Raw genomic sequence first — 18,339 nt, 5'->3', positions numbered from 1 at the left:
TTTCACCTTTGCTCATTTAAACTTGCCTGGAGAGGCAATGAGGCCGTAAATTGCAAGATTCACTTTTTCCAGAACGAATTTGATGTTATGGGAGAATTTACGGCCGAATTGAATACAACAAAACAAATCAAGGCGGTTCGAAAAGTTTGGCAAGCAGCAAATGACTGAAAGAAATTCACCAAACGAAAATTTATGCCCAGTTAGATTATTTTTGAAATTAATGGAAAAAAGGGTACCAACGATTTTATCAGACAGACTCTTTCTTACTTCTTTCTTAAAGTATGCACCAACAAAAAGTTCGTATGTTTGTAAGTCGGAATTGTATCTAAGAGCTGCTAGTCATCTATCTCTTGTAATAATAAATGCTTACGCATCAGAATATCTTCACCTTCACAGAATATTATTTTATTAATGTATGTATTTTGAGAACGATTTCTGAAATGATGGAAATTGAAACGTCAATAAACTTACTTAGCTGAACCTTCGATTGTGGCTTATTCCCAATAAAACAGTAATTACTTTAAAATGCTACAAGAAAATAGCTTCAGAAGAATATTATTTGGTTCAATAAGTACTATGCATATCCGATATCAGGAGGACCATATACGATAAACAATTTTTCGGCAATTTTTCAAAACGAAATAAAGAAGTATAAGTATTTCTTTACCTCTTGTGAAACACATAGTTCGGTCATAATCATCTATAATATCCAGAAAGATTAAAAAATATCGTTTATTTTTTTATATTGAATAAACACTCGCAAGATGTGTCTACGTACTGCAATCTGGTTATAACGATCAATGAGCCGTTTCTATCTTAAATTCATACTTTTGAAAAACTACTATTTTGAAGTACTAAATAATAATATATTATATTTAATAATGTTTCTAATGGGTTATCCTTGCTTCCACTAATTATGTACACAACACACCTCTACACCTTCCTCCTCAACATGCATCTGTCATTTATTCGTAATAATTAATTGTCTCGCTCTAAAAAAATTACCTTTTTGTAAAAATTTCACCTGCAAATGTATAAGGAAAATATAGAACTCTTTATTTTTTTTTTAAATCTTGTTTTAATGATATTTTCGCTAGTCTGGAATTAACGTGTTTTTTTTATTACAGGCTGAAAATCTTCTTTTAGACTCCAATAATAATATAAAGATAGCAGATTTTGGATTTTCTAATTACTACACAATAGGCGGCCAGTTGTCAACGTGGTGTGGGTCGCCCCCGTATGCCGCCCCTGAAGTTTTCGAGGGCAAGAAGTACGTTGGACCAGAAATTGACATATGGGTGAGTACGGAGTTTCACTATCGATTCCATTCGTAGGTAAATATTCATACCGAGCTGAACAGTTATCTTTATTATTATACCATCGTACTTTATGTCATTGCCAGAAGAGAAATAAACTAGAGGAAGATTAAGTTAAGGAAATATTATTCTGTGAAAATTATTGGAGAAATCCTTTAGCTATTCAAATATTAGTTTTTGTTAATTGAGGTAATAGATTCTTTTTATTGAACAAGGTTTTATCATAATTTTGTGAAAATATTTTGGAATAAGATGAATATATTTTTAAATTTTTATATAAACCTATATAAACTAATATAAGGACAGGTACTTGAGTTTTGAGATAGACAGATAAAACAAATATTTTAACTAAGGTATACAGCCAACTACTGGGATTTTCCCATTTTTTTTTTCAGTGTAAAATGCTTTAAAAAAAAATTCTCCGGACTCCTCACAAGTCAGTTCATTGAAAAAGTTTGTCATATTTGCTCTGCAAAAAATGTTTAAAGCCATTTTCAGATTATTATCAAAATAAAAGACTTTTTCGGCATCGACTTTTTTTCTACCTCATTTATTGTTTAAACGTTCAGATAATTTTGTAAACTTAGAACACACAGAGCTGTCGCCGCAGTAATTATGTCTATGCCTCCATTGCTGATGGTACACTGATACAGCACTGTGGTAGCTACATGTAAACAGTCATTTGCCTTAACTGCTGCCGTGGAATTATTTCGGGCAGGACACTGGGCAACGCGAGGTAAAGATACTAAATGTAAAATGTAACGCATAGGAGTGATATCAGACGCCAATGAATTACTGACATTACTGTGTACTTGTGTAGTATAGAGGTGGTATAGAGTAGAGCATTCGTTAAAATTCGATTGGGCGGATATCGAAACCGCGGATAAGCGAAACCGCGGTTGATGAGCCCGTGAATAATCAGGGATTACTGTATATGCAAAAACAATAAATTACCTATTAGGAATTTAATGTATATATTGTAAAATATTGTAAATGATTGTAAAAATTCTCATTTTTTTCAGAGTTTAGGGGTAGTCCTATACGTTTTAGTATGCGGTGCTCTCCCGTTCGACGGTTGTTCACTACAAGCCCTTCGAGACAGGGTACTTTCCGGTAGATTTAGGATACCATATTTTATGAGTTCAGGTAAGTTATTGCTAATTACAATATCTTCAGTTTAACTTTTTTACCGAAGTTGTCATTTTTGTAGAGACGGCTGTTTTATATTTACGTCATGCACAAATTCAGGATCTTTTATTTATCTATATTATACTTATCACTTTTTATTTGATTACCTCAGTCAAATAGTACACTAAACATTATTTGTAATTCCATTAATTCATCCACACAGCACACATTACCTTATCTCTGACGTACACACGAAAAACTATAACTAATTGATAATTTATTGTCGAGTTCCAGAGATTATTTATCTTAAAAAAACGAGAAATTGTTCTTTAATCACGAACGGTCACAAAGCGGCAGGCGGGAGCGGCACAATGTGGGTGACCGGATATATATGGATAAAACAGATAGATTTGATTAGCAATAAACGATAATATTTATCACTAGTAATTAGTTATTATAATATACAGTGTTGGATTCTGTGAAAATGCTGAAACAAGTCGATTTTTATTTCAAAGGGGTCATCTTTTAACGATGTAAATATCTGGCATATGTCAACTCCTAACGTTTCGGTAAAGCCTTATTTTAATTAGGAAATATACCATGTGGAGCACATCATTAAACAGGTATTTCGCCGGAAAATTGAGACATTATTGATTTTCTTCTTAATATTAACTCTATTTTTGTATCAATTTTACATGTGGGGGCGGTAGTCTCATTAATCAAATACGTATAATTATATTAAGAGCTTGGAATTAGGAACAAATCCCGGTCGAGGATTTGTTTGTCCACTAAACAAAACGATTATTCGAATGTAGAAACTGTAGGGAAATAATTATCTTTAATATAGTATACAATAATATTTTTGACTAACGTAAGTATCGGAAGCATGGATCATATTTTAGACGGACTATATTCTACTTATATTTAAATAAAGGATCCTGAGGGGAATATTCGGTGAAATTTGTGAAAACGGTATGTGGAGGAGGAGGTACAAGGATGATAAATAAATTTAGCACTTGCAGTCGAGCGTCTTTTGGTTCTTGGCCTTGTTTTAACAGGTACTTGAGTATCTTTCAGTAAGTACCTTTTAGTATTCCCCTTGTCTTCATATTCATATTCATCTTTGAAAAAATGGTCGACCAATGGATCCATTTCCGTAGCTTCCAGATAAGTGAGGCTGTCCGGATAAGCTGAGCTCTTGTCCAATGAAAATTTACGGAATGAATAATCACTTCCAGTACAACTCTACATATCAGGAGAAGGTTAATGAATCTGGATTATACCTGATACGTGGATTCTGCTTAGTAAGCAACTCATTTAACATAAGGTGACTAAGAAACTCTTAGTACCGCAGTTCCTCATCAGAAGTCAACTTACCGATACATATGCTATACTATAAATTTTACCCGTTGTCAGTCGTGGTATTAGCTTATTCTACAGCTGTTTCGTTAGGGTCAAGATTGTTTAGAACTGTCTCCTATAAGTTACTTGAGCTGTTTTTCCTCTTACCGTGAGCTACTTATATGCTATGTTTGAAGAGGTAAAACTGTAAACGTTTTATGTAAAAAATGTGAGTGAGATGAATCGCATTCAATTCGCTGTTAATCATTTAGTGGATTGATGGTTCAAACCTTGGCCAGAAAATAAGGCTAACATAGTAGTCTAAATTTGGTCTAAATGAACCAGGATACTGCTACTTAGACTAGGATTTAGAATACTAGATCTATCCTGTGTGTGTGTTGCCTGTGATGACCTATAGTGCCGAAACTTTGACATTGACAGCTACAACTTCTAAAACTCTGCAAATAGCTCAGAGAAAAATGGACAGGTTAATGCTGAGTATATCTCTTCGTGACCAAGTTAGAAATGAAGACTTAAGACGAAGAACAGGAGTTATCGATGTAATTTCCTGAATTGTCACACTGAAATGGAACTGGGCCGGACACGTCACCCGAATCAGTGATAAGAGGACGAAGAGATTGCTTGAGTGGAAACCGAGGTTAGACAAAAGAAGTAGAGGAAAACCCCCTACTAGTTTGACTGTCGATCTCAAGAAAATGTCAAGAAATTGGATGAAAAGTGCTAAAGATAGAGCACAATGGACAAAAATGAGGGAGGCCCATATCCAGCAATGTTCGCAAAGGGCTGGGCGATGATGATGATTATAACTCGACAATGATTAACTTTCAGAAATGTTACTATGTACCTTTTTTGTTCAGAATGACTCAAAAAACCTTGTCCCGGGTAAAAAAGTTAATTTTTGAAATTTGTTTGAAAAAATTTTTAAACAAAATCTTAACCAACGTGGGTCGTAGTTTCATGCGGATTTGATATTAGGGACTAATTTTTGATAAGTTTGTGTACTTATCTAGTTTCAACGGTTTTAGCCGATATCTCGGTTTTCCCGTAGTTTTGGGAGTTAGTCAATGTACCAGTCAACAGCAATTAATTAGCAATAAAATATGCTGCCAATAAGATGTGGCACGTAGCCCTTTTCCATGCCTAGTTAAAGCTCTGGTTTTGTTAGCTTTACCGTAAAGTTAACATACCCATTGTTTCTCGGAAACGGCTACAGCAATAAGTTTTTTCTTTCCGTAATAAATTAGCAAATATAAAGTAATAAATTATAGTCTTGGTCTGAATTAGGCCTTATAAAATGTATGCCAACTTTACCGACATAAGAATAAGTAATTAATAGATCTTTTTATGTTTACATGCCATAAAGTGCGTAATGATTACTATTTTTAGAAATAAATTTAATAATATTGCTGATGATTTAATCAATAACCAATTTATTCGTTTCGATAAAAAATATCTTTAACAAATACCATTAATGAAATACCCGTCTATTAGATTCAAATCAATGAGACATTGGTATAAAAAAATATGGTTTAAAAACTGTTTGTATAACTATCTTATTTACGTAGGTACCTGTGTTTATTTAAAACATATTAAAAACATAATCAAGGATAGTATAAACTCTTTTTATAGTTATTATTGTTATAAATATAATAATTAAAGTTGTTACAAACAAAACAATATGGAGTACAAAAGAATTATGCACGTCAGTTTATTTAAACGAGTACAAGTTTTGTTTATTTAATCCTTTTAAATAATAATAAAAGAATCTAGACATTAGACTAATAATATAGGTCAGTGAATTTAGGAAAAAAATAATCGATTTTTAAATACAGCACCTATCGACTACAGCAACTTTTTGCATTGTGTTCGGGATGACGTCAGGAAAAAAGTCTACGATAGAAAAATGGATGGACATGCATAATGGCATTTACAGTGCATAAAATGCATCCAAAAGTGCATGCAATTTTTGGTCCACATCGAATTTTATGAAAACATGTCAAAATCAGTATATTAAGGGTCAGATTCTGTTACTCGGGGGTTTTTGGGGTCGCTAAACACGAATACGTCATCAGAACCGACTGCCGGAGCATCGGGTGCCCAGGGTTATTGTTTAAGCACGTCCTTTTCTGAAGTTTCGACGGTTTTTGGCACTAAAATGATGCAAACAGATTACTCCGGGGATTTTGGGGTTGCTGGACACAAATATAACATCAGAACCCACCCTAGGAGCATCTAGCGTCCAGGGTGACTGATATGAACGTCATCTTTTGGAATTTCGAGGCTTTCCGACACTAAATTGATGCAAACAGAGTACGCGGGGACTTCCGGGGTTGCTGAATATTATTATGACGTAGGTGAAGGCCTCTGGAGAATCTGATGTTATAGGATTTAACCTATAGGGATCATACTTTTCCCCGCTCGAAAGGGGACCTACTTTATCTACCGGTTAATGCCAGCCAACTGGCATGTGCTTAACATCGACCTCGTGTCATTAGTTTAATAAAAATTACCATGATTGTCATTTAATTTAAAATTCCAGTAGCTAGTTTCAACTACTTTTAAAATGTTAACTCAATAACCAAAAAGAAAACCAAGAACTAGTTAAAATAAACAACGTACACCAGTGGCCAAAATTATGGAAACTTTTATTTCCACAAACAAAAGTTTTCCGAAATAAAAATAAATGTTTTTTAGCAACACTCATCTCATGTTTTTTTATTTATATGGTTATATCAGAAGATATCAGAATCACCTCTGCATACGTAAGGCCACGAGATCCTATAATAGACGACCTGAACGCGTTCCTGAATATCGAAGAGCCGTCCATAATAATAGGAGACCTAAATGCGAGATCCCCAAACTGGAACGATAGAGCTACCAATAGAAACGGAAGATTACTGAACACTATCTAGCAAACAATGAAAATGGTAATAGGGTCCATCGACCTGACACATTTCCCAGGAAATGCTCAACCCACCCATCTAGACATAGTAGTAGTTAAAAATCTAGGACTACAGACCGAGATCAGAACATTAAACGAATGATCACAAGACCACCACCCCATACTACTAGAAATAGGAACATGGCAAGAAAACAACACAACAAGAAAAAGAAAGAAAACAAAATGGAAAAAATTACAAAAGACTTGTGAGTATTGGAATTAACAACGTCCCAGTGATAAACAATCCACAAAAAATAGAAGAAAGTGTCCTAGAGTTCGAAAACATCGTACAAGAAGCACTCAGAAATAGCACTACTAAAGAACAAATAGACATACACATGGGAAGGTTTAGAGACATAAACCAGTAAATCAAAGACATGATAAGAGAAAAGAACAGAGCCAAAAAGAGAGCTAGAAGGACAAGAAACCAGGAGGACAAAAACTGGGCAAATCGGCTAAACAGAGAAGTAAATACAGCCCTAGCAGAACACAGAAGCCGACAATGGGATACCCACGATCAAAAAATGGGGGAAAAAGGCCCAAATATGCAAAACATATGGATAGAAAACCCATACCTTCACTATATGGTGAAAATGGAATCGTCTACACCATAGATGAAAAAGCCGAGGTGATGAGAAGAACTCTCTCTCTCGAGAGAGTGTACATTAAATTATCACCAAGACGAAGATGTAGACTTCATCGAAGAAGTCGAGGAATAACAAGAAATGCCCGAAGAACCAGAGGAGATAATCGCACATATATCTCTTCAAGAAATAAACGAACTAATTAAAAATAGCTCACCGAGAAGAGCACCTGGGGTAGATGAAATTTCAAATAAAGCTCTGAAGTGTCCACCAGCAAAAGCAATAGTAATTGCTTTTAATCAATATAACGAACGCGATCCTTAGATACAGACTTTTCCCAAATCGATGGAAGGAAGCCCTCGTTATCGTCGATAAGAAACTACAGCAGTCAGCAAGATCGTAGAAAGCGTAATACTAGAAGACTACAAGCTGAAACAAGTAAGGGTGATAGATAAAATGGCAGAAAAAGCTAGAATTAGGTTTGCAGAATTAGAGAATCATCCACGCCCGATTCCGCGAGAGATAATAAGATATGATTTGATTCAAAAGACCAAAATAGCAAATCCTGGCAAACACATAAAGTCTAGATAATTAGTAGCTCTGCCAACAGAAGAAGCCCCAGCACGCAGCACTGAAACTTTTATTAATTGATGTTTATTTTCAGGACAACCTTCAAAAAAAATAAGGCCCGAGCAAGTAATTTCAGTTCGATGATACGTCACTAGAGAAAGCAGGAAAAGAGCGGGTTAGGATATCGTGTTTGAGTTCTTGTACCCAGGACTTTCACACGAAAAGCACTTGCCTGATAGTTGTGCCCCTATCGCGCATCAGAGTGTTATAGGGGGGAAAGGGATGGCCTGGAGCATCGGAGCACGGTGTAGTGACTCCTATTTTTAACTCGAGTTAATACACCTCCCTCCAATGAATTGTTACAGCCAAACGTAATTCTTAGGGGTGAACATGTCTCACAGGCTGGGTTTACTTAAATTGCTTGCTTGCTTGATTATTGGAAGCGTTTAGTACAGCTTCGTGCCACTTCCAATATTTAGTCAATAGGTACGATGATCACAGAAGGAAAAGGTTTGTCGCAGATTCGCCAAAGACATTAACGCTATTGTCAATTCAACTCGCTTACAAATATCGGACGCACTTTCGAAGAACCTTGTTTAAAAATGAATTGCGAACAAGAATCCCTACAAATAAGCCGTTCCTGAATGAAAAACACAGGCAAAAACGTATTAATTAGGCTTTGACAAACAGAGTGGACAGAAGGACAATGAAGTCAGTTAATTTGGAGTGATGAAAGTAGAATCTCGATCTTTGGGAATGATTGTTAAGATTGTTAATGATTGTTAAGTTAAGATTGTTTGTCGCCGACCAGGGAAAACCTTTTGCGCCAATGTACTACGTTCACTATGAAGCACCCACTAACGGAATTAGATGTTCGGCTTTAAAAGAGGGCAATATTAATGAAAAAAAAATCAGGAAGAAATACTGCAACCCAAACTGCTCAAAATAATCTTTTAACCAATACTGTAGCTTAAAAACATCAATGAACGCACTACAAATATCTGTGCTCCCTTTGGTTTCCTTTTGCAATAGGAAAACTATTCAGAGCATTAATGTAAAAGCGCACAAGAGTCTTTCGTACCACATCCTGTGAATAGAATGATACAGATTTCCAAATTAATTATAAAGTAAAATGCTTCAGAATATAACAATGCTTTTATACATAAACCTTAAGAATCTTAGATATCGGACTACAAACACTTTGGAAACTGTCAAAAACTAAGATTCTTTTCGTATTTAACGAAGCTATCCCTAATCTCAACTTTTGGCGTAGTAAATGAAGAAAATTTCAAACGATTAATTCTTTAGTGTCTGAATAAAGCTTGAATTCCAAATGTTAATATGTTGGAAAAATACCTTGACAAGCAATTTCATTTTGAATTCCGGGAATTTTACGTACGTCCAACATCTACTATAAAAAGTAAGCATAGGTATTTTTTGCAAAATATTTATTTGCGTCACAAAGGTGATGAGTCGTTGGCTCGAGGTATTTATTTTTTCCGTTAACAGAAAATGGCGTGGACAATCACAAATACCCGATTGACGCTGGTTATCGTTTTTAGATACGGTGAGCTATTAAAAAGAAAATTATTAATAGTATCGATTTGGCTTTTTTTACAGTACAATCAATAATAGATAACAAGGTTTGACGTCAAGCCTATGTTTGGTATCTGCAACGACTTTTCACGTGATATGGCTTCGTTCTTTGGCCAGAAAAAAAAAGAAATTTACTTTCCATTATCTTTATTAGAGCTTGTAGATAAACTGGTCGTCAAAAACGAAGGATATTGCTACCATTCAAATAAAGTAAACAAACTTACTAAATGCTTTTTTTATGAAAATAATTTGAAGGGAATACACTATTAAGCGTTCAGTTTGTTTCTCAATTATATAGAACAGAAAGAATTTCTTCTTCTTTTAAAGGTGCCGATCTTCTTTCCTTGTTCCGAGTTATGCTCTGAACCCAAACTCAACTTCACTTGGGAGTTCTTCTAATTAGGTGTATATGTCCGATTAAATGATAGTAAGGAGTTCTTTAAGTATATATCTCATCAAACAAATAAACAAGTCCTTAATAAAAAAAGTATATTTATTTAAAAGAACCCTTTCGCGCTACATTATACAACGTTGTCGGAATGACTATTCCATCATCAGTGCTGTTACTAGGTATACATGTGTGAAGCCACTAAATTTTTGAGTAAAAACTCTTTAAATGTTATCAAATAGGTTTTGTTTAAATGGTTGCTAATTATTTTATTGGAGGTTAAAGTTTTAAACAAATTTACTTCATGGCAACGTAAGACTCCCAAACGGGTTGCTGGTCCTGATGCGTAGTGTCTGTAAGGACCTTAGGTAGCAACTACCTAAAGTAGCAACCTAAATTTTTTAAATTAATTTTTCAAACAATCCTTGTTTCTTGCTTCCAGGTTATGGCTCTTTTTTTATATTTTTTATATAATTCTCTTTTAGTTTTGTCTTTGTTCTTTGTTTTAAGGAACGGTTCCATTTCTCATAAATCAAATCAAGGTTCGATAATGATGGAAAGAAAAGATATCATATCCTGGAGACACAAGTACCTCAGACAAATAAAACCATTGAGGAAGAAGGATAATGTAATCCTTGTTTATACCGATGAGTCTTGAAACTGGTTTTGTGGCATGAACCGAATTAACTTCCTTGGCCAAGAAGGGAACTGCTAATTACTACTACGAAATGGACGGAGATCTATATGAAGAATGGTTTGAGAAGACGTTAATTCCAAACATACCGAAAGACAAAGAAAACATTGTCGTTTTAAATAACACGTCATACCACTCCCGCAAACTTGATTTCCCGAAAAAATTGTAAAACAAAAAGCTAATCAAGGACTGGCTAATCGAAAAGAACATTTTCTTCGAGGAAGATTACCCAAAAAGTGGATACCTGGATACTGCGGTCGCATTTAGAGATGAGTACTACAAGTACAAAATTGAAACAATTACGGAAAAATATGGCGTTAACATTTTGAAACTGCTGACTTACGATTGCGAGATGAATCCGATTGAGATGGTATGGAGTCAAGTGAAAAGGTATGTGGCTTCAAACAACGACGATTTTAAAGAAAAAACGGTTGAGAAGAAGCTTACCAACGCGTATCTAAAGAGCAGTGGCATATTTATGTAAACCACCTCAAGAAAGTAGAAGAAAAAATGTTTACGATGGACAATTTGCAGGAAGATATTGAACCGGTGATAATTAATATGGGAGATGATTCAGAGGATCAGGACGTTTGGATACTGATTGCGATTAGAATTAATTAACGAGAAATATTTCAGATTTGTTGTTCGTTTGTTTTTTTAGTACTGTATGTACAGTACATTTCAGTTATGACCTTCTTGTGTATTTTATATATATATATATATATATATATATATATATATATATATATATATATATATATATATATATATATATATATATTGTTATGATATGCAAAATCGAGAAAAAGTGGGAAACAAATTCCATATTATGAAATGTGTGGTGATTGAAGATTTAAATCATGATATGATAGCGGGAATTGATGAATTGAGGAAAAAAGATATCACCATAAATTTTTCGGAAAATAAACTGGAAATCAGAGCAGAACCAGACAACACAGGAGAAGAAAAGCAAACAGATAGGAAAACAAATTCTGGAAGGATCAATGCACAGGAAAAACGCAAAGAAATCGATATGACTGTAGAGGATAAACCGAAAGTACAAGAACAAGATCTAACAGAAGAGAAAAAGAGAAGGAAGAAAAAGAAGAAGAGTTCGAAAAGAAAGCAGGAAAATAAGATGGAGACCAGAGAAAAACAGGAAATAGAAGGTACAGAAGAATTGTTGGCAACCGACGATAAAACAGAATGGAAGCAGGAAGAAAAAGAAAGTATCTTCAGAGAAATGAAAGGAATAGAAACATGGTGCTCGGAATACCAAAGGGAATTAGAGGATAAAAAGAAAACAGAAGAAAAAATGGCACTGATGGACGAGAATCCAGAATTTTGTGAAGAAGTATTATGGACAGTGAACACATGTGAACAAAAGGAGGATGAAAGAAAAATAAGTTGTGGAGAAAACATGGGAAAGAAAATAGAGAAGATTTTAGGAAACCATGGAGATTTTGTTAATGAAGTAAACCAAGTGGCTAAAAATTATGAACTTTCTTTTAAGGGAAAATACTTAGGAAAAATTTAAAACGAAAATTTAAAAAATTTACTAGGGAAAAATTTAAAACGAAAATATATCCAATCCCGTATAAAGACAGGCAATATACGGGGTATTTTAACATTCACGACATTTATCAGTATCATAAGTAGATTTTAATAACATGGTGAAATAATTTGATCCCAGAAAACTTTTGTCATTTTTAAAATTTAACATAGAGTTTTCGGCAGATCAAATGGCGGGGATTTGTTATGATATGCAAAATCGAGAAAAATATTGGGTTGATTAAAATATTTCAAAGTTCAAAAACATTAAAATAATTCAGATAAGTAAGATAATAAACAACAAACATTTCAAAGAAGGAAAGTTATTAAATTCTTGGATTACCTGTACTAAACAAAATGTAAGCTATACATAAATTATTTCTTTGTTATACTTGAGTGACCCGCATAATTTTAAGTGAAATCCAAAGACAATTGAAACGGGTTTTCCAAAATACATTAATGCAGTGATTAGAGACAAATAGAAGAGATTTTAGAAAGAGGTTTTTGTTAGTTTTTAAGAATTATAGAAAATATTATTTGTAAATAAGTTTTAGGAAATTTTATAATTATAGGTAAAAATTTGTTTGTTATCGAAATGAAAAAATGGGGGAATTGTGACGAGTTTTGATTGGCGGAGATTGAAAAAGGTGGAATAAGTATGTAGGAAAAAGTTTAGCGAGATTGAGGAGAGAGAAAGGAGAATCAGTTGGTTTCCAAGTCTGTAAGACGAACAGTGATTGTTCTCTGGCTGTTCCCGAGATGTAGCAAGCAGTAGTGTTGAATGTTAGTGAGTTTTTGTGGAGTTAGTGTATCTGACAGAAGCTGAAGCAGCAAAATATTGTAAGTCATATTTTTCTACTTATATTCCAAGAGTCACTGTTCAGGCCAACGAGAGATTCAGTTTATCGTAAAGAGAAGATATTCCAAGAGTCATTTTTCACTCGGGCCAACGAGAGATTCAGTTTATCGAGAGGAGAAAGGCTATCATAATTTGAATGATTGTTGCTTTTGAAGGAGATCATTAAGGACGATATACTTGCAACAATCTGTTGTAAGATTGCCGATTACATAGGGAGCGGTTGAGAGGAGATAATACAGTCTACAAGGAACAAGGATTTGGACCACTCATCATCAGAGAGAGATATTTTTGTTTTCTGCAGTTTTTTTTCATTTATTGATAACACAATTTTTACACGTAATTTAGAAAGGATATAAATATTTTGATTAGGAGAGTTAGAATAGTTTGGGATTTTGAGTTTTCAATTAATATTGTTTGTACCATAAATTTTGATTGTTCACGTACGGAGAACAAAATTTTGAGAATCATTATATGAGATTTTTTTATTGAAAACTTTTGAGTGTGAATTATTTCATTATTTTTATTTCAATATATAGTGTTAGATCATATGTGTTTTTTTATTATTCCGGTATTCTCTGGACCTTACCTTTCACATGTAATAGCATAGATATTGAAGCACGAATTTAACCCTGAGATAAAAGAATTAAAAATTGTGATAGAGTCATAATCATATCATTTAAATAATTTTAATTAATCAAAAAAATTAATTAGCTAATTATTGCTTGGCGCACCAAGACTTTAAATATCACAATAATATATATATATATATATATATATATATATATATATATATATATATATATATATATATATATATATATATATTATTGTGCATTTTTTATAGAATTAATTTTTTTTTGTAAATTCGCTAATTTAACTCTAATAGTTAAATTAATAAGTAAAGATTTTTGAAACAAAGCGCGTAAAGTCACGATTTCCTAGTCTATCGCCAAACTACCACACACCTACCACTGTGCCGACATAAGCGGCATCGCTGAGCGCAGTAAGACCAACACTGCATTCTACCTGTGGCTTCTATTATAGAGAAATACAGTACACTTAATTTGTTTTATTGTAGTATTTGATAATCTTAGTTCTTGCTGCTATAAAAAAAATTTCAAATTAAATTTTTCGTCATTGTTTTGGTCAGTATGAGTTTCTAATATTTTTGTTGAGGTAGTCGAGTAATAAAATTATGTACATTATCACACTGGGAAGCGTGACATATTTTTCCCTCGTAGTAAGTATGTAACTTTGTTTCATATTTTTTAAGAAACCCATTGGTTTTAGTAAAATTCATTCAGCTTCTTGGATTCTGAATGGTATTAATTTTGGATTACTGGAATATTTTACGTTGCAAAAATAACGCAGATACTTGTATAACTTTAATTGCTAAATCATTCCGATAATGTACGTATACGTTTTTGCGGGATATAAAAAATCGCTGTCCCGTCTTGCGTCCCGTCTTGCAGCAAAAGTCGCTGTCCCGTTCCGTCCCGCGGGACAAAGTGCGGGACGAGACGTCCCGCGTGCTACTCTTTGATGAAGTCTTTATTCGGGGTTGTTTATTGTTATGAAACAGACATGGGCTATCATGGTCATTATCAGGAGTAATCTTAGACATAGGTTTTCTTAAATTGAAAATGGTAAGAAAATAATCGGAGAATAACCAAAGTGGTTGTAATGTAAAGGTTGTCACCAGTTAGTGATTTTTAATATTTATAAATACAGGCAGGTGGTAATTATAATTTTTCATAAAAAATGGTTTGGTTGTCATTCGTTTCTTTGTTAAATAAATACCCCGTCGATTCTAAATTATTTTTAAAATCATCTTTTAACGGCAGTAACATTTCATATATGGAAAATGACGCATGCTATGTTATTAAAATTATTTTTCTAGCAAACAGTAAAAACAGTGGATACTATAATAGTAAAATTCTAGATATACTATATTCCAAAGTTCATAAAATAAACATATGATTAATTAGTTCATTTTTGTTACATAATTTATAGCATACTTTATATAAAGTGTAGTATTGTTAAAAACGAATTATCTTTTACATTTTTAATGATCTCTGCTCGTCAAAAAATGTAACAATAATATTTCACAAAGTAAAAACAATTATGAGATTAGAGATATTCCCAAAAGATAGCCTTTAGATTATGTAACAGACTAAACTGAAGCTTACGCACAACCATTTTGTATTAATACAAAATGTTTGGAAAATTAGGTCAATAGGGTACAGCAATTGTGATTTAATCGACCACTTTGACTTTGAAATATTTTATTCTTAAATAAAAATAAAACCAGAAACAATAGATTATATTATAATACAGTTTTGAAATAGCAAAAAATAATAAACACTTGCAAGTGATAATAATACCGATATGTAATTATTTTCAATGATACTATACAATGGTTTATTAAATCTTTATCGTTGTCGACATTGGTATTGGTCTCTGAGGTTCACATTCACATCGCAAGCACTGCTAATGCTTTAGCTTTTACTTGTGTATACGTAAAACTGATAACAGAAAACTGAGATCACGAACCAATACTGAATTCTGAAGATGATTCTACGGAGCAAGTCAACAGCAAGAATAGATTATATATATATATATATATATATATATATATATATATATATATATATATATACAGCCTCTGATGCTTCTAACATTTCGACCGCCATCGTTTTCTGTCCATCCATTCGTCTTCTTTGATGGCTCTATCTCTCATTATGTGCCGTACATTTTCTTCCCAGACAACTGAAGGCCTTCCCCTTCTTCTTCTTCTTTGTTGTGGTATGTAATTTAAAGCTTTCTTTGGCCATCTACCTTCATTCATTCGCTTCACGTGACCATACCACACTAGTTGTTCCGTTTCAATTCTGTCTACACTGCAATATACAGTATTTGTCCTCCTTCTAATATCTCCATTCCTGATATGATCTTTTTTGGATACACCACACGCTCTCCTTAGAAAATCCATTTCTACTACTTCTATTCTTTTTCTATCTTTTTTCGTGATCTGCCAAACTTCTGCCCCATAAGTCATAATAGGCTCTACCAAGGTTCGATAGATTGTCAATTTCGTTTCTTGTCTAATATCTTTAGACCATAGTAGAGAGTTTAGAATGTTTACCGCTTTTTTTCCCTGCTGCGTTCTGTTTTCGATGTCTCTTTTGGTAATGCCTTCTTTAGATATTATAAATCCGAGATATTTATATTCATTGCACATGTTTTTGTGTTTCTAATTTCTAACTCTGAAACTTTTTCATCATCTCCTATTTTAAGATACTCTGCCTGATCATCTGCGAAAAATAAAGTTTTTAGACATTTACCACTGCCTATGTCTATTCCCATTCCGGATACTTGTTTCCTCCACTGCTCTAGCGATGATTGAATATATATTTTAAATAAGGTCGGAGATAGACAACATCCTTGTTTAAGCCCCTTTTTATTGGAAATGATTTTTTCAAAGGTACCGTATAGTATGTCTTCTCTAAATCTACAAACAATAGGTGGGTAGATAGATTCCTTGCCTTCCGTTTTTCGATTACCTGCTGCAGAACAAATATACCATCAGTGCACGATCTTCCTGCACGAAATCTATTTTGTTCTTCTATGTCTTCATATTCTGATTATATTCTTTCTTTTATTATTCGACCGTACAACCTCCCCACTGAGCTGATAACAGTTATTCCCCTATAATTAGAGAATTTGAGTTATTTTGTCCTTTTAAGCATGTGTTAAATAGTTGAACCAACATCTCATGTAATATTTTTGGTCCATACTTTACCAACTCAATTGGGATGTTTCCAGGTCCTGCTACTTCTGCACATCTCCGATCCCACATCTTATTTTTTACTTTTTACTACTTCTCTCTTTACATCTCGATTTAATTTTTTATATATCTTGTAATCTTCCTCCTTTCTCGTTGACATCCATTTCTGATAAGTAGTTTTCTTCTTGTTTACTAACGTTTGCATATTCTCCGACCACCATTCTTGATTTTTTGTTTCATGTTTGTCTTTATAACCCAAATCTTCACTTGCAGCCTCATAAATGCATTTTTTAAGTTGTTGGCATAATTCTTTCGCTGATATACTTTCTCGATCCACATTTTGTAATTATGTGGCCAGTCGTAATTAGGTGATGTTACTTCTTATCCCTTTTCTATATTCTATACCTAAGTGTTATTGTTTTTGCGATTGTTAACTATCACGTTGGCCGTAAGTAAAAGATGGTCGGATCCACATTCTGATCCACGGTATACCCTTACGTCAGTTGTTTTGATCTGGGAAGTTTGACATTGGATTACATAATCGATTATTGAGCGCAGATTCCTATTTCTTCTTCTTGCGCCACTCCTATCGGAGATTGTATATCACCAAGGCTATCCTGACCTTGTTTACAGCTGACCTAAAGAGTTCATTATTGGTACAGCAGATTCCTAATAGGTTGTATCCATGTAAATTTGTGGATGTCTCTATGTTTAAAAAATCCATTCTTAATTTTGAGAGACATTGTTTAACAAAAATCTCTAAGACGCATTCCGTTATCATTGGTTATATGTTCCCCATATCTTCCTACGACTCTGTTATTTTCTTCTCTCCCTACTCTGCCGTTTAAATCTCCTAGTATAAAGATTTCACAGTTTTCTTTAACTTCAGAGAGTATTTCATTCATCTTGTTGTAGAAATCGTCTTTACTTTCTGGATCTGCATCTTCATTTGAGGCGTACACTCCGACAATTACGATGTTGTGCCCCGTTCGTTTTCATTTACAGTATTAACAGTTGTTAATTTACTTCAGTCCCCGATTTAATATTGATTTTAAAATTTTTTCGAATGACAATAGAGACTCCTGTCTTAGCTCTGTTACCTTTACTTACTCCACTGTATATATGTATATATTCTCCTATCTCTTCATTTTCTTTTTCCTTATTCTTGGTTTCGGTGAGAATACATATATCTATTTCTTTCCGCCAATTCTTTTAATACTTTTGCCTGTTTGGTTCAAATCCTTTTACATTCCATGTAGCCAATATCATTTTCCTTTTCCGTTGCATTAGTCGTCTTTGTTTTTATCCATCCTTTGTATTCTAAGGCTTTTGGTCGAAATTTTTAGCATTTATTTCTTTTAACAAGGGATTAGTTGCTAGCCCATCACCTCAACCCTCCTCCTTTATCCGGGCTTGTGACCGACACCGGCATTTACTGAGCTACTCAATCCACCCAGCACTTACAGGAGGCGGAGTTCCCAAGTACCCAAGAATAGATCAAGAATTTATTAAGATGTGGCTAGGGTATGGCTAAACTTGTTACAAAAAATTGTTTAAATAAAT

General features: G+C 33.7%; 1 protein-coding gene across 1 annotated transcript in view; it reads left to right on the top strand.

Annotated features, from left to right (window-relative positions):
• LOC140440143 (uncharacterized) overlaps positions 1 to 18,339 on the top strand; it is a 156,116-nt gene that overhangs the window by 112,964 nt on the left and 24,813 nt on the right. The window contains exons 5-6 of the mRNA XM_072530448.1: positions 1,128 to 1,298; positions 2,339 to 2,462. Coding sequence (XP_072386549.1) covers positions 1,128 to 1,298; positions 2,339 to 2,462 — 295 coding nt within the window. The remainder of the gene's footprint in view (positions 1 to 1,127; positions 1,299 to 2,338; positions 2,463 to 18,339) is intronic.

Source organism: Diabrotica undecimpunctata, chromosome 4 (genome assembly GCF_040954645.1).
Source record: "Diabrotica undecimpunctata isolate CICGRU chromosome 4, icDiaUnde3, whole genome shotgun sequence".
NCBI lineage: Eukaryota > Metazoa > Arthropoda > Insecta > Coleoptera > Chrysomelidae > Diabrotica > Diabrotica undecimpunctata.
This window is presented reverse-complemented; position numbering and strand designations above follow the sequence as displayed.